Consider the following 22,518-nt stretch of genomic DNA (forward strand, 5'->3'; position numbering starts at 1 on the left):
GATATGACAGAGCATATTCACAGCAGACCCCAGCAAATATGACAAATGGCAGTAAGCAATACTTTGGCTAAGTACCTGGATGTAGAAATTATTATCATTCTTTAATTTTTGTCACTAATCAAGCATGGTAAAGAAAGGTTGTCCCTTGTATGAAAATCTTAGAGAACTTCGAGTAGTTTCTATTCCCTGTGTCAATGAAACTATCTAGTGACTTTCATCACAGAAGGGTAAGAAAGAGCCAGGAATATCTTCTAGAGCAGCCAACAGCCCAGGACATAGGGAACTGAGCCGAGATGCTCCACACTCAGGACAAGGGTCCAAACTTCAGCTCTGACATCAGGAACACTTATTTGTTTTCTTAGTTATACCAACTAGTTGATTAAAAGGTTTTGCAATTCCCTGTGAAGCCCATCTAGCTCATATATTTGTGGCTATAGCTACATTACCAGAAAGTGCAGTAACAGATGCATTACAAGATCTTTGAGGCTGTTGCCTTTAGCCACTGTACAAAGGGTCTTTCTGGAATGAAATCTTAGGGAGGTTGTACTTCAGACAACATCAACATGGGAAACATTTGAATTCCAAAATATTTGCAGATGGCAAAGATGCTTCCTGCCTGTCTTTTGCTCTATACTGATGACTCATCCCATTAGGGGCACATTTCCTCACAGTAAATTCTGTATTAGGCCCACAAAGTCAGTTCAGTTAGCTGTCTCACACAAAAGTTTCCTTTTGATTTAGTCTCCATCAGGCTCTGCTCTTTCTAACTTCTCTGTCATCAGAGTCCTCCTCTGACAAGTATCATCTGATCTTATTTTTAAATTACTACAGAAAGTGGATTCAGGGTCAGGACTTTGCTTTATTCTTAGATCTCAAGGCAGGCAGAAGAGTGTCCCAAAGTCTCTTCCAACTTCCTCTCCTTGTTTACTCCTTTATTAACTTTTTTTCACAGCTTCAGGCTTTAAGGACCTCTTAACCATCTCCTCATATTTCTTCATCTCCCTTCAAAAAGATAATTGCCAAGTATCCGTGTTTGATTCGCCTGCAGATTTAGTTCTTTCTTGCTTTTCTTTTACTATAAGATTGGCCCTACCAGCTCCCCAACAACTTCATTTATGTCTTTTCCCCTAGGAAACAAGCCTTTTAAAAAATCTCTAATACTATAGATAGTCACTTTCTTCAGTTTTTTCATCTTTCCACATAGTTGTAATTTTCCCTCAAATTTGAAACCCCTTTTAACTGTTCTGGATCCCTTTCACCTTATTTTATCACGCTTGCTTCATGTTCTGCACATAGCATCTCAGAGATTTCATACAGCCAGTACCTTCTTGGCTCATCTTCTTTGATTTCCTACTGCCTGCAAGGGTTTCCTCTACTCCCCCTGTGTTGGGCAAGCATTTCTTCTCTGCACTCCTTTTTGTGGCTCAGTAAAATCAGTCCTAATTACTGTTGGCTATTTTTGTTATTCCACTCTGATCCACACCTTCCTTAACTCACCTGTCATGTTCTATAAACCTTTCCCACAATAGGGGGATACTTAGCTGTCAGCACCTGCCTTGGGGTTGGTTTATCTTTTATCTCGAAACCCATTCACTGGGCTTTTATTTTCACGGTCTGGAAATTTCCCTTTCCCAGCTCCAGCGTCAACCTTTCCCCATCCAGCCTCCACCTCCTGCACTCCACAGGGGCTGTGGTGGTCACAGCTGTTTACCAGGCTCCCAGGAAAGAGCCTGACTGACACCCAGCTTGTATATCACATTTGAAAGAGAAAGATCATCAGCTTTCTCTGTACCAATTGCAGGCTACAGTTTATTTATTTCATACATTTGTCTCCAAACAGTGAGCACTCCAATTGCACTCCTGTTCTCTTGAACTAATTATAGCCAAGTTAATTTTTCAAACAAAGGGGATTTTTTAAAGAACAACAGAAAGTACCAGGCTACATTATGAAATGAAACTTAAGAACAATTACAACACTGACAAATTGGTAACTGTATTTTCCTTTGGATTTTTTTTTTTTTCCAGCACAGACTTCCTGGGTACAAAGGAGGCATCTTTACTACTGATGGCAATGTTCCTTTTAGCCGTATTTTATCATGGTCAACAGGTAATGCAAACATTTACTTTAACCATTCCCTATATCACTTGCAATTACAGGATGTGACAATAATTACTTACAAAATACCAACTGCCTTTTTATCCACTTGAGCATATGACCTTTAACAATTTAATAAACCGTGCAGAATCTGATTAAAGAAAGCCCACATCTGACACTGGCTAGCATTCTGTGCAATATTATATTCAGCAATATGGAAGTTATATTGCATTTTCTAATAGAAATTGAAGAAACAAATGGGACTTCATTTATCTTAGGTACATGTACCATTCCAGTGGCATCTGACTGCTTCAGTGCACTTGAGTAGGCGTAAAACCCAAATGAAGAAAGGGAATAAAAACCAGTAAATAATAAAATTCCCATGAAATAGCTTAGTATGTTCATAGAGGAAAAAACAACAGATCTGAGGAAATGAGGAACATTTGTGGTTAAGCACAAACACTAACTTCTGTGGGTCATGGACCACTTGCAAGAATTCTTTCACCAGGATTTGGGGGCCTCAGAGCTTTAGTGTTGGTATCCTGGAGAAGGAAGGGAGAAACTGGGGATATCAAGAATCCATACACAGTGCACAGGGAGAGTGAAGTATGACAAATTAAGCCTGAATCAGCAAATGCATTAACTAAAAGCCACCTAAAGAAGGGTGTTTTCTCCACAGTACTTCTGACCAGCAACCTCTAGGCCGCTGCATGTCCAGCATGCTGACTTCAGGCAGTTTCCATCCACGTGAAGGCAAATGGGGCCACTGCACTAAAGGAAACAGCAACCACAACTGCCTTCAGACATTGTCCTACACGTTCAACTTGCTTAAGGATTTTCATTTCTCAGTTCTAATCTGAGTGAGGCAATAAGAGAGGAATGTTGCTGTGATGAATAAGATAAAATTGTGAACTTCATTAGAATATTGCAATAACTTTCTAAGTTGTGCGGGTAACCTATAGGCTCTGTTGCTCCCATAGGAAAGAAAAAAGAAGGCAAAACCTAAATATTCAAGTCATTTTCTTCCTTTTTATGTTCTTTTTGAGGAAATGATGAATGAGTGAGTAGGGGAAGCATGGGATGAAATGTGGTTTGTGCCCAGAGTTAAGTATGACTGAAGGCAATGTACTTTGTCATATCTTTACCAAGGCATAAAGCCCATTTAGGAAAAATATGCAACAAATAAGAACTGAACATCCCAAATTTGTGATAAGCCTTATCATATTGCAATGATTCTTAATATATGCAAAGATACAAATCTAAGGGTTGGGAAAGTGTGAGTCAATACTAAGAAAACACTGAAGGAGATTAGGTAGAGCAAGGATTAGGCAGAATACAGGCAACGCTCTTCAGAATCACAATTCTGAGTGTAAATTCTGTCTTCTACAAAAGCCTTATCTGGGGTGTTTAAGAGTATTTTCCAGCCCAGAGGCCTGCTAGCACAGCAGAGTCTTTTTCCACCCCATTAATCTTCTTTCTTCCATAAAACTGGGTGGCTGAACTCAAACTACCCTTGGAAATGGTCCCTGAGATGTGCCAACTCCTGCATGTTCTCCCAAACAATTCATAGGGCCACTCTGTCAATCTAACAATATCCAATGGTAGTACCCATAAACATTTCCTTGTATTGTTTAATTTCTTAATACAGAGTTAACCTAAAGGTTTCTGTATAAATGCTAACCAAATATATATACATATAAATTTAATCCAAAGCACATAAATCTCTTCAATAGTCTGAACTGATGGGAAGCACATTAAGTCCAGTAAAGCTGTCCTCCAGCACAGCTTTGCTTCTCACAAACTGCAGAAGTATTCTAAAGTAGAATATCTTAAAACTTGCCTCATTCTAGGTGGATTTACAAAAACCATTATTTTGTAAGATTAGTTTTATGGGACTTCAGTATCTGAACAACTAACTAATATTTTTTACCCATTGTAATTTAAAGTTAATCCCCACTTTTGCATCCAGAATTTTAAGTTAGATTAAAAAAAAAAAACCAAAACGTTGGGGGGGACCATCTAATTAGACTCATAGCTTTCTTAAAATCTTGACCTGTACTTCAGCCAATAAACCCCAAGGATCTCTTGTGCTAAACCCATCATTAAAAGTAGTTGTGTTACTGTTTTGTGACACCAGGCTAAATAGGCCAAGTCCCTCTTAGAAATTCAATTTCATCTAAAAGCACATCTTTTTAACACAAGTAATATGCATTCTACAGCAGTGTTTCTGCAAAGTAAACTTGTGAACCATGAAAGAAGTGTTGTGGATAACTTCGAGGCTAGACTTATTCTTTTGTAGGATGTGTTCATTTACTGCTTATCTTTTAATGAGTTCAGTCAACATTTTGTATGAAGATAAACTATCCCTTGAAATCTTATCAAAATACAATACCATATACAGTACTAGAAATAAATCTCTAGTGAAAACACACAAAAAATAGCTTTTTAACCCTGAGCAAAACCTTCTGCCATGGTTTGAAAAGGGGTGGGTGGGTTAAAAATTGCAAAGAGGGAGTAAAACCACCCACAGCAGACTCAGTTCCTCCTCTGCCTCCACCCCCGTTAGACCTAAAAAGGGGCCTTATAAAACAGAGAGCAAAATCCTCTCTGATTTCTTTTAAATTGTAGATCTAAGTCTAGATCTTGCCTACACCAGATGCATGTTCTGCTGTAGGCAAGTGTCGATGGACTGGTTTGCTGCTCTGCTTCTGGGGCTTTTCCATGCAAAGGAAGACTTGCACTTGGACAGGGCAACCACGGACCGAATGAACCGAATAATCTCTGGATGTCAGCTGTAGCTTATCTCTACAGAGCCTTTTAGGAAGGGAGGAAGGACTGACACCCCTACACAGCAATTTGTCTGCAACAAGCATGACCCTCTGAACCTTCCTCATGCTTGGGGAAAAAGGGAGGAATGAGGTAAAGCGAAGAGGAGATTGTTCCAACTGAAGGAGAAAGAGAGAGGAAAAGACATACTTAATTCTCGTATTATGCTTCAGGTGTCATCATAATCCTTTCCATATTCAGATTTTAGTGTAGTGAAAAAGAGGATATTTGCTTGTTTTATCTGGAGTTAGACTGTTTGTGGTGGTGGAAAGCGTCCCTTTGGGATGTAAGTCCTCTTTTCTCATTCTCTAAGGAAAAATATGCTGTCCCTCGAACACTGATCCTTCACTTGTGCTTTCCTTGCATGTGGCAATCGTCTGCAGAGTGGTTGGGTTCTACAGCATTTGGAGGACATAGGTAGTGTTAGGCTTTCTGTGTAATGCATCTCTCTGTTTTCTTCACTTACTGTTGAATTAGGGATGTTATGTAGAGCTACATCTCAGGGCAAGAAAACCTGCACATCCCAGGATTTATATTGCAGACTGTCATTTTTATTGGCACTGGTGTGGCCAGGAACACTTCTTTACAAAAAGAAAAAATAGACCTAAAACTCAACCCTGTCATTTTGTTACTTTTAAGCAATATCAGAACTTAGCAAAGCATCTACTTGAAATTTTCTGTTTTCAGACCTCATATGTAGCATACCCCTTTATCTCCGAACTGGCAGTGTCATCTTAGTTGTCCACTGATGATGCAGGAAAAATATTTAATGTTGCAATGCCATTATAAATAACCAGAATGACATTATCCAAATTGTAAAGATTAGCTGCTGCTATTCTGAGCTAGGTCTAGAGATGTGAAATTTTCTTGTACAGCAGCATAAAAATTCAGCTGTGAAAAACTGTACTACAGGTTTTTTTGCAGAGCTCTTATTGTAGTAGTATTAAATATTTGAAGCATCAAAGAACTCAGAATTCACCAGCAGCTCCCACTCCAAGGCAATCTTATAGCTCCTTGCAAAATTATAGTCAATGTTGCCTTCTCAGTTATCTGGTAGAGATAAGTCAGTTACGATCTGGTATGGGCTCTGTCTTCTAGCACAAAAAGAAGGAGAATGAAATTGAAAAATGTTGAAAAAATATTTAAAAATACTTTTTCCTAACATTTAATTTAGTCACAAGATGGAAGACCAAAATATTAGAGCTAGAAAAAAGCTTAGTTGTTTATAAAGGTGGCAATAGCATCCAGAGTGCAAGTAAATCACTGTTAAATCGCATACAAACTTTGGAAGTTTGTACCAAGCCAGGGCCACTTAGCTTTTAGGAGGGAAAGCTCCCTAGAGTGCAGTCAACCTATAAGCCCCCTTGCAAAGAGCTTTGCATTTTCTTCAGAACAGTTTGCCATTGGTCACCGCTGGTGATGAAAAGTGTGCATGAGTCACTAAACAATGTCTAAATCCCCTCTTAGTCACTCCCACCCAGTCTTGCCCTTTATTTCAGCTTGGTACATGAGTTATATCCCAACCATTCCCTTAATCCCAGCACCTTTTGGCAAACCATTTGTTGTCTCTCCCAATTGTAAAATTCATCTGTTTGCTGGTATAATAGATTTCTCTGCTGGGTGTTTGATTATTATCTCTGGTTAGAGCATCTCAAGCCTCGTAAATATATTTTCTCTTTCAGTTTACTCCACAGAGGTATATTTCCATCATTTTCAATAAGGCTGTAGCTTAATAAGTCAACTCTTGGGCAAGCTACAGCATCACATACCTAAAAATCTGCTTAAACTCTCCTTCAGTGTAATGTACCCAAAAGCTCTGGCAACATTGATCTTGTCCATGTGCTGACATGCGTGTGCCTGTCAGGCAAGTAACATGATGTTTTGACATGTTCCTTGCTTCAGCTAACAGATAGTTGCGATTTATGTATATACACACACACACATATATATACACATATACATATATTTCTATATACACCCATACATAAAAATACACAATACATACATATATATGAATATATAAGCTGTGTTGTGCAGGAATCTTCCTTTTGTTCTGTACACATAAGCAATGAAAACCATTTAACTTTGGTTTGTCGCTGAGGGTATGAGGCAACTGCCACTGTGCACGTGCTTAATTGTGATTGCACACTCTGGATCCACAGTACCTCAGGGACAGAGTATTCCAGGGGGTATCAAACATCATGGCTTTCACTATCTTTTAAAATACTTAAAATTAAAAATAACTGCATGTCCCAACAGCAGAAATACTTCATTTTGGTGCCACAGATTTGAAAGTCTTCTCTGGGAGGGCGTTGGGCCGTTCTATATAGTTTTGTGGAACGATGCTCATCCTTGAGAAATAAACTACCTGTCTCTGCAACATATTTATCATGATCCTTGTGCCATTTTCTCATGAAACCCCTTTCACTTGAAAACACATATGAAAAGTGGAACATATTTATTTCATACCAATATCAATATCTTCCAATACCTTATCTCCTGTCTGAATCTGTTGTCTAACTAATAAGGAGGTGTTTAAAACAAAAATAATTTTGTGACATTTTCTAGCCGCTGGCCATAGCATTAATATGACAAATATTATTTTGCTCAAGATCCCTCTGAGACACTCACCATACATAAGGCAAAGAAATAATCTCTTTTTCTGGCAGTGAAATCAAATTCTTTCAGAGTCAAAGATCTTCAGCCACACTGAAGGTAGTTACATGGCAGAGGCAGCCTGCCAGGATGACAATACAATCTGTACTGTTCTTTTGTCAGATTTTATTTTTGCCTTCTTTTTTCTTTCTGGAACCACAGCTTGAATACACAGCAAGGCTGGATTTTCTGTGGCGTGTTCAAGCAAAAGAAGAAATTAATGAAATGAAGGAGTTAAGGGAGCACAATGAAAATATGCTACGGAATATTTTACCCAGTCACGTTGCCCGTCACTTTCTGGAGAAGGATCGGGATAATGAAGTATGTATCAGCTTTATTTCTTATGCTTTTGTGTAATTAGCAAAAGAAAAGCAGATCTGTTAAGAAATCATTAGAACTTAGTTCTAAATGGTATTAATTACAAAAATACTGCAAATATTTGATATCTGATCCACATTAAAATAACATTCACATTTTAAAGTAAAGGGTTCTGCACTTCTAGGACCACATCTGGAGTGGTGTTTCCAGGTTCACGCTCACCACAGGAGACACATGGACCTACTAGAGCAAGTCTAGCAGAGAGCTGCCAAGATGATTAGGGGATTGGGGCACTTTGCATACATAAGGAGAGGATGGGAGAGCTGTGTTTATTTAACCTTAAGAGGAAATGACTTAAAAAGGATGTCATCATTGCCTTCAGCTACCTAATGGGTGCTTATAGAGAAGACAGAGCCAAACTCTTCCTCAACATGCAAGTGAAAGGACAAGAAGCAACAACACAAGTTGCAGGAAGAAAAATCTCAATTAGATACAAGGGAAAACATACCCCTGGGAAAGCGATCATTGCACTGGGGCTCAGAGGGGCTGTGAAATCTCCAGTCCTGTAGACAGTCAAGCCTCAACTGAACAAGGCCATGAGAGACTTGATTTAATTGGCCCTGCTTTGAGTGGGAACTGTTATTAGGTGATCTTCAGAGGTCTCTTCCAACCTATGAGTCTATGAACAACTAGTATTCCTAAAAAAAGATATGTGAATTTAACAGAATGCCTGTGCAACTTTAAGGTACCCCAGTGCTGCAGGAGTACTATTATTACCTTGCCAGTTATTATGGAAGAAATCTGTGTAACAGGCTGCAACAGACCTGACCCTCTTGCATCTTCGGACCCAAGAGAACATGTTTGCTGTTTCATATTGCCCCTGAATTGCCTCTTTGGGCCAGTTAACAAAACACCCAATTTCACAAAGTTTGTAGCTATGTTCCCAAAGAGTGCTTGTGGTATACAAAGAAAAGTTTAATAATGGAGTCTCTGGATATTCCCAAGACAGTGTTTGAAGACACGTTGCTGAAGAGATAAAAGAAAGTCCAGAATTTGTTTCTGAAAGCAGCAGTAAATCACTTACTCTTCATCTGAAATAAAGCAAATGTGTATTATAGTATTATGTGTGAATAAAGGCTATTGTATGATGAAACCGGAATTTTCTCATGTGACATTGGAATTAACTTCCATAATGAAGAGGTTACAAATGTTACAAGATTCAGGTTGCCAGCACTGACATATCTATTCATTGTGCAGCAAAAAGGAATCAGGGCCACCCTTTTCTGATTGTACATTTTGGAAATAGATTTAGCTAGGTGAATTAGACCACGCAACCAGGAATCACTGTGTTCTGAAGATATGATTTTAAATATCACCTAGGGAAGGATGACATAGTGAGAAACTACAAGGAAAGGCACTTCAGAAATCAGCCTCCTGAGGAATTTAACACTGTGGATATCAAACTGCCATAAAAACACTGCTCTGCACATGAGAAAATGTGTGTGAAAGAAACCAGGTTAAAATGCTTCATTGCAAATGGAGCAGACCCTGATACCAGCCATGAGTGTGTTCTGGCACATCTGCATTATGGATTTTCAGGGAACACATGTCCTCTCTTACACATTTATTCACATGCACTCACATGCATAATAATCTTCAGAAGCAAATAGATGCCCCATGGATCACTGCTGATGCTTTAATAATTTGCCACTGAATTCAATTCCACCACCCCTGCTTTTTGTAAGGCAATTTCCAGAGTGACTATACTTGGGGATGATTTATGCATGAGCTGGCTGGCTGTAACATCTACCAGATTTCAGTACAATCAATCCTGCAGTTCATGTCTGGCCCTTAAGTTAATTTCTCTGCTTTCAAAAAATGAATTCCCAAATGCATACTGTAAGCATTTTCTCATGGATGTATTATTTCTGTCTTGATGCTTCTTACCAAAAATAGAAAAATTAAGCAGCTGAAGGCTCAGCCAGTTGTTTTCTACCTTCATGATCTGAGGAAAGAATATGTCTGAGTGTATATATGCTTCTCCTAGCACATTTTGTCCAGTCTTCCATAAGTATCCACAAACTAATATGTGTATTACTTTTTTCTATACCTATGAAAGGGAATAAGAGTGTCCTTAGAGTATGGTTTCCATGACCCTGCAGATGTTCTTCAATGAAAAAAAGTGTAAGGACAGGAAGGGAATCAACCAAGTTTTTTCTCAAAGCTTTGCAGTGTCTTTGGAAATTAGCAGAATTTTCCCACTTTTACTGTAGGATGCATTGTTAAAGATTCTAGATAAGTAGCAGCACTAAAAGGGTAGCAAAGTGCAGGGCAGGGATTCAGGATGCTTTTCTAGGGGGAAGCAGAATGAAGGAAGAAGAGGAACCTGAGGTGTTCACATCAGGTGTATGGCATCCAGCACTAAGTCCTTTTGTCATGAGACCAAAGCACTAAAATTTACTAAAGCACATTAACAAGAACATTGAGAAGCAACTACTCCAGGTCAGAATGCCTTAAGACAAGTCCCAGAACAGAAATGAATGTATCCACCATTGGGTAAAACTACAGAAGTTGAAGCTAGAAAAAAATTGAGCAAAAGAAAAAAGAGAACGCATATGGTTGTGGTATATTGACCACTAGAAAAGCATACCAGCAGTTGCAGGGGGGACTCTGTCCTTGGCATTTTTAAAGTTGAAATTAGTTTTGTTCCTAAAAATTTGTTCATGTTCAGAGAAAAACTGACTGCAGTTTCACATATATAACGACAAGAACCCATCTATAAATAAATCTGTCATTTAGTACCAGAGTGAATTATATGAATAACGTAGGTGGAAGCTTATCCCAGGACATACTTAAACCTAAGAGTTTCCTATGCCCGATCCCTTATAAGATGCTTTCTGTCCCCAGTAACTCCGTTATCACCCTAATTTCTGTTTCTCCCTCCTTTAAAACCCTAATAGCAGGAACCTCTCCCAGAGCCAGGTAACCAAATAGGTCCATAGTCACATTAGGAGAACCACAGTTTACCACAGAGTAAAGGCTCTCTGAAAACAAACTTGTAAAGAGCTGCAGTAGCATCAAGTACAAATTATCAACCAGAAAATCTGGTAACTGAGAGGACTTTTTACAAAGAGGTCATATTAGACATTTTAAATGGTCCCATCTGATCCCTGTTAATCAACAAATTTAGAAATACGTTGTCGACTGCAAATACTTATGAGACAGACTTAACAATAATAAGTAATAAACATTAAGTTCCTTTTACTTGCCTAATAGTGTTTGATTCTCTGGTATTCATATTTGCAAATGAATCCTTCATTTCTCCAAGTGGTTCCCCATATAAATCAAAATGAAAAATTCTCTTTCATTTTTTTGCTGGTGTAGCCCCCTGACCTCAGAGGCAGAAAGAACAGGCTTTCAAAGAAAGGGCAAACCCTGCATATAGTCCAAGCTAAAAATGTGAGAGCTGTCAGCCTCCTTCTGTCGAATTTAGCCAATATTTAATATACTAACGCTAAACTTGGATATTAAGGTATTATGCATGGAAAAAATAAGAAACCTATTTTAATTGCAACCAGTTATGTTCTCTTACCTATATTACCGCTTCAGCTCATTTTTCTTCGTTGTTCTTTTAGGAATTATACTCTCAGTCCTATGATGCTGTTGGTGTGATGTTTGCTTCTATTCCTGGATTTGCTGACTTCTATTCCCAGACCGAGATGAATAACCAAGGAGTAGAATGTCTACGCTTGCTGAATGAAATCATTGCAGACTTTGATGAGGTAATACCAACTCCTAAAGAAAATCTGATAGTGCTTAAATGATGATTCCCAAATACCAGATATGTCATCCTAAATTATCAAATTTAGTAACTATTCTGCTTCCGATAATTGTCTGGGGTTTTATACTCCAACTACAATTGTCTATTTTGCTCTTTTGCACTTAGTCTTCTCAAACTTTGGTCTGAATGACCTAGTGAGACAGAGACTGAAATCAATAGTTACTTGAGCATAAACATGCATAAATAAAAGCCCAGTCAGCTCTGGTGTATCTAGAAGAACATGTCTTTATTCTGTAGAAGAAAGAAGGATTAAGGTATTTGCAACAGCTCTGGGAAGTAGTGGTCTACATCCGAACAGATAAAGATGTTGTTTTGAAAACATGGGTTTAATGGACTCAATGAATGCTAATGGAAAATTATTCCATCCTGAGCAGCAAGCACCTGAGGCCTTTCACAAGTTCTGAAGAATCTATTTTCAATTTGTTCCTCTGTGTTATCTTAATTTCACAAGAGGAAAACAAAGGTGCAAAGGGGTAGTTGACTTTCCTGCATTTTTTTGAGAACAAAGGTACCTGCTGCCCATGCCAGAAGCTAGAACCTAAATATGAACCCAGCTCGGGGTCTTAACTGCACCTTCACCCTTCCTCATCCTGGCCATCTGCATGGAGAATGTTCACAGAGTGCTATGTGTGTTCATAAATACTGGACTAGATTTAAGATTACCAAATTCTGAGAGACAGTGAAATTGAGAATTCATCCATATAATTGGTCAGATAGTAAAATTACTGGTGGGAAACAGAAGGATTCACAGGGGATGCACCCCTGTGCATTTTAGTAGAAAACAAAACTACTTTCCTATGAAAAGAGCTCTGTCTCTTAAACTCCTGCACTGCTTTCCCGATAGGTATAAATACCTGCTTCTTATCTCTGAGATCTTGCACAGCTGTCAGCACGCTTCTTGATTAATAGTTTTGTTTTTCTTTCCAGATCTGATTAAAATTATTATGGCTCAAGCTTAATGTAAAGTCTATTGCTATGAATTAATTTCAGATATTTTGTCATGCACGTTCATATAATCTTCACAACAAAAATTCCATTGCTACTGTGGCTATTACAGAAGACAAGGTTTTCATCAAGAGTCCTAACACAATATTACATTCAGGCCCCTAACACCTGCTCTATAATTAATAAAAGACCTAATTAGGGACTGTATTTTGTCCCAGACATGTTTAGTTGAAAAATAGATATGTTATTTGTATGGGTAGTAAATGAAATACGTGATCCCCTGCTGAATGCTAACCTACTTCCAGCATGGTTGTGCCATTAGTTTGTTCTGGTTTAGTAATCTGAAAAGTGATATGCCAGGCTGAGTAACTGAAGGGAGTAACCCTACCCACGAAAAAGGAACCAGAAGTCACTTCAGGTACGATGTTTCAGGGCCCATAATGTTTCCATGTAACTATTGACTGACATTACATGATGTCACTATTCCTGGTTCTCCATGATGTGCTTTGACAAGACAGCCTGCTGTTTCAGTACAGCCCTGGAAGCAAAATGTACATGTGCAGCTTGAGAGCAGAGCAGATCTGTTAGCCATGGGAAAACTTTGCTCCTCAGCATCACATGAATACCTCTGTAGAGATATCTTAATATAGAAGTCTTAGCACAGGAGTGTAAGACATTGGTACCTGGTGCCATTTGAGAAATCCTAGGTGATTTGAGATGCCCACATGGTCCCGTACTGCACCGTCAGAAAACTCCTGTTGTTCTGGAGCGAGCCACTGGAGGTTCTTCAGGAAAGCACGCTCTAGATGACTCTAGACGTCTGTGTTTAGCCAACTGAACTGAGTTCCTATTCTCAATCAGATTCTACACTGAGTCCCCTCTTTTCTTTACATAAAGAATAGTAGTAGCAATGCTCTGTCCATCAGGCCAGGAAGATGCTTCTGAATGAAAGCAGTGGTACAAACACAAATTGACCTGGTTTGGAAAATTTGATAGGTGCACCAGAAGGAAATCCGACTTCTTTCTTCTTCTTAGAGGAGTTTCCATGTTACTGCAAAACAGAACGCTTACAATCAAGATCTGTTATTTTGTTTACCAGGTAATGGATCTATGTAAGAGAGACAAAGCCATTCAAACAAAAAATCATGAGCAGTGGAACAGAACCTGCCACCAGCAACTGCATGGCGTAGGAGCCCACAGAGGAGTCAGACTGGACCTTCCTTAGGGAGCTTGGGGAACCTGGTCCAAAAGTCAGTCTTAGGGAGTAGGTGATTGACTCTTCTCAAAGCACAGCCTTTACTCAGGGCTGTTTTTTTCCCCTGGTGCTTCATAAATCTGTTGATGTCCAAATTATCCAGGCTTCTTGTCGACTGAGGCAGAATAGGAGGTGTTGGCTTCTGGACTGACAAAAGGGGATTATTTTGCTGTTGTTTTTTTTTTTTTTAATTTGACATATAGCATCATTATAGAATACAGTTATATATGATTTCCTATTTTGTACCCAAGCACAGAGGTGCTGACAGGAATTGTTCATACATCAAATAATAAATATGAACATTGCAAGTCTACTTTTATAGTTACCCATTTTTTATATGACTGTAGTCTTAAGACACATAAAGGACTAAATCCCCATTCTTAGACATGTCACACCAAAAAATAATATTGGAACATTTCTCCTGAAGATTATGAGTCTTGAATGATTTTTTAAAATGTAATATTCTTTCTAGCCTTCTTAATCTAGCTTTTATGTATCTTAGTGATGTTACAGTTGGGATTTGCGCTTTAATAAGAGCTTTCTAGTTCATGGGTTCTTTCCCCCCCCCCCCCCCTTTTCTTTATCCTGCAGTGTTTTACACAGTGGTTATGACAAACAGATTTTAATATATTACTTTGCCACAAATAGAGTTTTTGGCAGAATTCAGGATCCTGCTTTCGGACTTCACTGATTACTTTGCAATTGTGTGTCATGCCCTAGAACATTCTCTTTTGTACTACTTTGTACATGTTTCATGGCATGTATATCCCAGGGTCTGACCTCCATATAACCTTGGCTGTACATGAATTGCGGCATCAAGCCATTAGTTGCTTTTCAGATACCAACCACATTCTGGTGTTTGAAAATGTTCCCTGGACTATCTTGGTAAATTAGCACGCCTATTTAAAATGCCGCAACAAATAGCAGCTGATTTAAGCTTGAGTTGGATATCTTTCTCCAATATCAAAATCTATCAGGCTGTGACACTGTGAAAAAAAAGTAATTGGTAAATAAACCATTATTTGAAGAAGGAAAGAAGTGATTTAACAGACAGGATAAAGCAGGAAAAGCAGAGATTTGGAAACAATAATGAGCAAGAAAAAAGATAACTTGATGTTATTTCTTCTAAATCGCCTCACAGCCAATAGGTCCTTTCTTTCTTAAAAAGAATCATTTAAGCTATTTATCATACATTTTAAATTACTATGCTGTTTGCTGTTGCTTCCAGCAACCATCTGGAAATGAAAATACAGGCTGTTTTTAACCAAGACCATTTTCTCCCCTTGCCCACACACCTGGTGCTCTCAGACTGCTCACAAAAGCAGAGCTACAAGAAATTATCTTTTCCTTTAAGAGAGCAGTTGGAAGAGCTGCCCTTGTAGGAAGAAAACATAGATAATCGGCTTTTCTGGCAGTTAGAAGAAAAATGAGAAGCAGGTCAAGTTTTTGGACTTTCCTGACTTGGAAGGGAGCCATTAACCATATGGCTTTGTATTCCCTGCGCGCAATGCTGTGCAGCCTCCCATTAGAGACAGATGGTGTGATATCTGTACACGAACAGCAAAGCTTCCAAGACCCCGGCGCTCCGGCTGACGTACGCTGTGGTTAGTTCAATGGCAGGGGGATATTTTATGTTATGCCTTTGGTATGTTTCTCCCTTTGAATGAAATAATCCCTTTAGTTTTTAATTGACAGGAAATTCAAACCCACAAGATGGAAGAAGAATGCACAACAGTGTACAAAAAGAGGGGGAAATGCTTCATTAAATTTTTTGCCTGACCACAGCAAGATTTTTTTTCATTTAAATCCCAACTAAGCTGAGCTTTTAGAACCAAAAGTTTGAAACCTCTTTTCTCTGTGAACTGTTTTTGGGTTTTTTTCTTCCAGGAGTGCCTAACCATATTGATACCTAAATGTATTAGATGATGCCATACTGCTTATCATGAAGTTTCTCAGGGTATTTTGGGGTAACATTAGCAATAAACTTTTCAAAATCCTGCGATGAGGTGATACAAGCCCATATCCCACATGAAGCTCTGCTGTCATTCATAGAGTTCACAGCATGAACTCTGCTTAGGTATCTCAAGGAATGTAAGGCTCTGGCTCTTATTTCATGGGAAGTCCTAAGATAAACTGTGTATATGGACTTTGAACAGGGACCAAACTGTCACTCCCACTCCACTCAGTGCTTTAGTCACAGACTGAACTTATTCTTCCTCTTGCCGATTGTCAATCTGACAAGTTCTTTATGCCTACTTAGCACCTATAGCTATCCCAAATAGATACAGGTGTTTACCACTTCCCGTTGGCTCCCTGAATTTTTAATAGAAGGGGAAAACACATAAAAGAAGTCTAGACCAAATGACCCATTGGACATATAGCAGCGTTAGGTCTGACAGTAAGTAAAGGGAAGCGTGGGATACAGGAGGACTTAATCTGTCATAAAAGTTCTTTGGAGGCATCTACCTCCATCCATTGACTGTGTAAGATGGCTAAAACGGTTGTTTTAAGTGGACTGAGTTCCCTTTAACACTGGTCTCATCACCTGAGTTGTTGCTGTAGCAGCACTTATTTTGCAACTTTAGTTGAACACTTGTAAATAATCAAATCTTCTTATATTCACACATCATACACAGAGAGTTTGTCTTCACTAATTTTCAGAAATTATACCCCAGGAAATGCAGGACTCATCTGCATTTAAGTTAGGCTGGAATATGCATGTCTTCTATTATCCATTCTGTGATTTACCAACAGCTTTACAGAGTGCAACAGAATTTAGCTTGAATGCACTCTGTGAGTAGATGATGTTGCAAAGAGCCCCAGCTCGGTGTGCCCCAGAACTCTGAATGAACTGTGCACTGTGACAAGCTGCAAGATAACATGAGTGTAATGATTCATTTTTGTATCTGTAGAAGCATTATGCATTAAGAATTACAGAAGTAACAGTGGGTTTTTACATATGTATTAGTTACTAGGTGAAGAGAGATTTCAAGATATTGAAAAAATTAAAACGATTGGCAGCACATACATGGCTGTGTCAGGATTATCGCCTGAAAAACAGGTAAGAATAGTTTCCCTTAAGAATCAAAGCTTTTGTTGTCTCAAATCGTTCATATTAGAGATTATTAGTGTTATCTTTATGATGTTCATTGAGCTGTGTTTTCTAAAAGAAAATAGACATTTGGGGCTTCTGGCAGACAACAGTTGTGCTTCTTGATGAATTGAAATGCCATCTTGTGCTCAGAACAAGAACCATATGGATTCTTTCCTCAAATTTAGGTTTATAGGAGAAAAAAAACATCTCCTTTCAATCACACTGATGTGAATCTAGAGCAGGTCTATCTATGCCTTCGGACATACTCTAAAGTTACCGCTGTAACTCAGACAGGAATCTGGCTGACATCCTCCAATAATCTATGAAGAGACAGGATCTAACAACTGACAGCATACTTATGGAAGTGTAAGGTTGCATTTATACATTTTTGTGATGATGTAGCTGTATATCTACAGACAGTGCAATAAACTATACATCAAAAAGAAAGCAGACCCATCAGTTCAACTGAAGAACGTCACAAAGCCAGAAGCCTGCATGCTGCCCTCGCTTGCAGAGGTGCAAACCAACCTGAGGGAAAAATCAGCCACAGAGGAAACACTCACAGTCACAGCCATAAACCTTAGATAAGTCAGATGAGAGAAATCCATTCATAACTACACCAAAGAATATGCCTGGAAATGGGGTCTCCACAGGAATAAGATAAGGCTCTAAAATACATCCAGCGATAAGTCAGCTGTTGCTGAAATCTGTCTTTCTTGGCAACTGGTACCTCTCCCCAAGGAAGAGCACCACAAAAAAGGGTGTGCTGGCCCAGATCAGTCACAGAGTGGGAATCAAATCTGCCCACGTTGATTGAAACTGCCAGAAAAGCAGAAGCCATATTAGAGTGAGCTTTATAAACTAGAAAAATTCCATTGATTCTTTACAATCAGAGAATCATAGAATCATTTAGGTTGGAAAAGACCTTTATGATCATCAAGTCCAACCCTTAACCTAGGACTTCCAAGTCCTTCACTAAACCATGTCCCTAAGCACTGCATCTATGTGTTTTTTAAACTCCTCCAGAGATGGTGATTCTACCACTTCCCTGAGCAGCCTGTTCCAATGCCTTGCCACCCTCTCAGTGAAGAATTTTTTCCTAATGTCCAAACTGAACCTCCCCTGGCACAACATGGGGCCATTTCTTCTTGTCCTGTCACTTGTTACTTGGGAGAAGAGACCAACCCCCACCTGCCTACAACTCCCTTTCAGGTAGCTGTAGAGAGCAATAAGATCCCCAGGAGTCTTCCCTTCTCCAGGTTGAACACCCCCAGTTCCCTCAGCTGCTCCTCATCAGACTTGTGCTCCAGACCCTTCACCAGCTCCGTTGCCCGTCTCTGGACACACTCCAGCACCTCAATGTCCCTCTTGTAATGAGGCACCCAAAACTGAACACAGTATTCAGGGTGTGCCCTCACCAGTGCCCAGTACAGGGGGACAATCACTCTGCCCTGGTCCTGCTGGCCACACTGTTTCACATACAAGCCAGGATGCTGTTGACCTTCTTGGCCACCTGGCCACACAGCTGGCTCATGTTCAGCCAGCCATCAACCAGCACCCCCAGGTCTTTTTCTGCCGGGCAGCTTCCCAGCCGCTCTGCCCCAGCCTGTGGCGCTGTGTGGGGTTGGTGTGACCCAAGTGCAGGACCCAGCACTTCTTGTTGAACCTCACACAATTGGCCTTGGTCCACCAGGCCAGCCTGTCCAGATCCCTCTGCAGAGCCTTCCTGCCCTTTAGCAGATCAACAGTCCACCCCACAACTTGGTGTCATCTGCAAACTTACTGAAGGTGCACTCAATCCCCCTTTCCAGGTTGTTGATAAAGGTATTAAACAGGACCGGCCCCAATACTGAGCCCTGGGGAACACTGCTTGTGACCATTCATCGTCATTCTGGGCTTGGCTGTCCAACCAGCTTTGAACCCAGTGTAGAGTGAACCCATCCAAGCCATGAACAGCCCGTTTCTCCAGGAGAATGCTGGGGGGACGGTGTCAAAGGCTTTACTAAGGTCCAGGAAGAACATATCTACAGCCTTTCCCTCATCCACTAGGCAGGTCACCTTGTCATAGAAGATCAAGTTAGACAAGCGGGACCTGCCTTTCACAAACCCATGCTGACCGGGTCTGATCCCCTGCACATGCCGCATGATGGTGTTCAGGCTGACCTGCTCCATAAACCTTCCCCAGCACCAAGGTTAGGCTGACAGACCTGTAGTTCCTCGGATCCTCCTTTCTGACCTTCTTGCAAATGGGTGTTACGCTGGTTAACCTTCAGTCTTCTGAGACCTCCCCAGTTAGCCAGGACTGTTGATAAATGATGGAAATCAGCTTGGCAAGCTCCTCTGCCAGCTCCCTCTACCCTCAGGGTAATCCCTCCTGGCCCCATAAACCTGTGCCTGTCTAAGCAGAGCAGCAGGTCACTAACAGTTTTCTCCTGGACTATGGGGACTTCATTCTGCTCCTCTTCCCAGTCTTCCAGCCCAGGGGGCTGAGTACCCCGAGGGCAACTGGCCTTACTATTAAAGACTGGGGAAAATTCTGCTTTAAGCAGAGGCAATTAGTGAGCTACAGAACAGCTTTTTCTCACCCACTTAACAGGTCCCTGGTTGCCTGGCTTGCCCTGTTGTTCCTGTCATTATTCCATCCCTGAAAGCACTGGAATTAGAGCTTTTCCTGGGTAACAGTTTCGGTAAAGGAGGATTACATCTTTCACTTCTTTCATTCTGCTTCTCACTTACATGGTTGTCTCTGTTTCTCACTAGTTTTTGCCCCTTGCACCTGAGCTATCTCAATCCTCTCTACTTTCTCCGCCTTAGATATATTTCACAGGCCTTATTAATTCTCATGATTGCCTGTCAGATTATTGACAGGAAATTACTTTCTTTGGTACTTCACGCTAATCTTCTCTGTATCCAGGTATACGAGTGTTGTAATATAAAAGGGAAGCATTACCATTCATAATACCCTACCTTTTTTGGATCTAGTATGTGGAGACTGTTCTGATAAATTCCGAACTCAGATACAAGGCACTTGGCAGGGATGGGTGGGAGATGGGCAAATGCAAAACCTTTCTAACATATTGTTGATAATTTACTCCTCAGCAATGTGAAGACAAATGGGGGCATTTGTGCGCTCTGGCCGACTTCTCCATAGCTTTGAATGAAAGCATACAGGAGATCAACAAGCATTCATTTAACAACTTTGAACTCCGTATTGGTAAGCATAGTTTGAACATGAGAATTGAAATGTAATTTTGTCTGCAAGGATATGACTCTATAAGTGCACGCCAGGACCATTGCAAGGATATGTACAATTTAAGAAACTCCAAATACTTTATCTTCTGTTTTCAAATTCACTTCATCCTAGGCAAAGTTAGAAATAAGAAATACTCCATTTGCAGAATATCGGCCCTGATATGGGGACTGCAGGAGGTCTACATTTTAGTGAATTGTGAATGGGTAACATAATTAAGCTACTGTCTAGCAAGCCTGTCCAAGAGCCCATAGGTATAACACACAAAGTGAACTGGACACCCCAGACCTAACCCCAGGCTTGATACTGGCTTGCACTCTCTCCAGTTAATCTTCTTGTCTTAAGATTCATCTTCAGTAAATGGTAGTAGTGTCTTACGCTAAAGCCTGTGTGTAGTACTTCGGTTTTGCACAAAAATTGAATTCCAGTCCTGACCTGATCAGTGAATTGCTGTGATGGGGAACCTGTTACCCAGATGGGATATCCTGAACAGCTAGTGGCGTGGGACCTGAAAAGTTGGCCTTGAATATATGGCATGTAGCAGGAGTAAATCTGATGGCTTCTCATGTTGACTGGATCACTGACCAAAATCAAAAACCACCTGGAAGAAATATGTTCTTTACAGACAACTCTGCCACAAAAAAAAGTGGAAGAATATTATCAGTCACAACATGGAGGGTCACAGCACCTCTCCCTGTGATCTGCACCTCCTAACAGTTTTGAACAGCAAACTCCCAGTTCCCAAGATTTCTCAGAGAACATATATGCATTCTTCTTAAGTGTGAATCACTTGCAAAAATTTCATAGAGCATAAATGCAACAGTATTTGGAAATAATCTCTATCACCAATTAAAAAAATACATTCTTTAAAAAAAAAATATCTAAAAACCTAAGATCCTTTTTCCAGAGATGTACCTTTTTCTGTCACTAAACGTATTCTTCAATTGCTGCAGCACAAAAAAATAGTCTCTTCTATATTATTGCTTTTCTTGAATTTATGCAACAATCTTACAAGATACAGTTGTTCAATAACTTCATAAAGTACTTCAATATTTTCATATCATGGAACATAAAGATATAATTTCTTGACTGTATAGTCCTAACAAGGTTACTTTCAGCAAACGTAGACCCGGAAAGATCCTTCTAGAGGGATTTTTCCTACTACATAAGAATCACTTTGCAGGAACTTTGGCAATAGTGTGCAGAATACAGATGATAGGCAAGTACTGTTGTTCCAATGAGACAGACATCCTGTAAAATAACTCTGTGGATATCACTTTTCATGTTTTCTAGCTTTTCTGGCTTTTTTTCCTTACTTTCCTTTTGTATACACCTCTTCCTTAAGGTTAGAGATAAATGTATCTGAACCAGGCTTTATGTGGTTTTTAAGTGCAGATAAGATTTTTTAGGCATTCTTGTCTAACGGGCTCTCAATTTATTATTATTTTTTTTAATAGGGATTAGCCATGGCTCTGTGGTGGCGGGAGTTATCGGTGCTAAGAAACCCCAATACGATATCTGGGGCAAAACAGTTAATTTAGCAAGTCGAATGGACAGCACAGGTGTTAGTGACAGAATACAAGTGCCTGAAGAAACGTATCTGATCCTGAAGGACCGGGGATTTGCCTTCGACTACCGAGGAGAGATTTATGTCAAAGGTATCAGTGAACAGGAAGGAAAAATCAAAACATATTTTCTTCTAGGAAGAGTTCAACCAAATCCTTTAATCTTACAACCAAGAAAACTGACTGGACAGTATTCATTAGCAGCTGTTGTATTAGGACTTGTACAATCTCTTAACAGGCAAAAACAGAAGCAAATCCTTAATGAGAACAATAACTCTGGAATCATTAAAGGACATTACAACCGGAGGACTTTGCTAACTCCTGGTGGATCTGAGGCAGCAGCCCAGGCAGAGGGGGCTGACAAAACTGAATTGCCATAATCAGCATTTTGTTTGTGTTCTTTTTTTTTGTATTTCTTTTATATATAAAAATAAATATACAAATAAAAAGGGTTTAATTTTTTTTAGAAGAAGCGTGATTATTTTCTGGTGTGATGTTTTGATAGGATTCAGTTTTCTACATTTTAACAAAATGATGCCAGCGTCTATCCTCCCAGCTGTGACTAACCTCTGAATGTCCAGCCATAGTAGCTGTAGGTCACCACTCTGCTGTGCCAGCTACCCACAGAAAGGGGCAACAATAAATCTCTGAATGGAGGGGTTTAGAAAATAAAT

General features: G+C 39.8%; 1 protein-coding gene across 1 annotated transcript in view; it reads left to right on the plus strand.

The window, feature by feature from the left end:
- ADCY8 (adenylate cyclase 8) overlaps positions 1-22,284 on the plus strand; it is a 131,236-nt gene extending 108,952 nt beyond the window's left edge. Inside the window, 6 exon segments of the mRNA XM_056333347.1 lie at positions 2,026-2,107; positions 7,739-7,897; positions 11,530-11,676; positions 16,904-16,996; positions 20,129-20,243; positions 21,737-22,284. Coding sequence (XP_056189322.1) covers positions 2,026-2,107; positions 7,739-7,897; positions 11,530-11,676; positions 16,904-16,996; positions 20,129-20,243; positions 21,737-22,224 — 1,084 coding nt within the window. The 3' untranslated portion in view covers positions 22,225-22,284.
- The last annotated feature ends 234 nt before the right edge of the window (positions 22,285-22,518 follow it).

Source organism: Falco biarmicus, chromosome 3 (genome assembly GCF_023638135.1).
Source record: "Falco biarmicus isolate bFalBia1 chromosome 3, bFalBia1.pri, whole genome shotgun sequence".
Taxonomy (NCBI): Eukaryota; Metazoa; Chordata; class Aves; order Falconiformes; family Falconidae; genus Falco; species Falco biarmicus.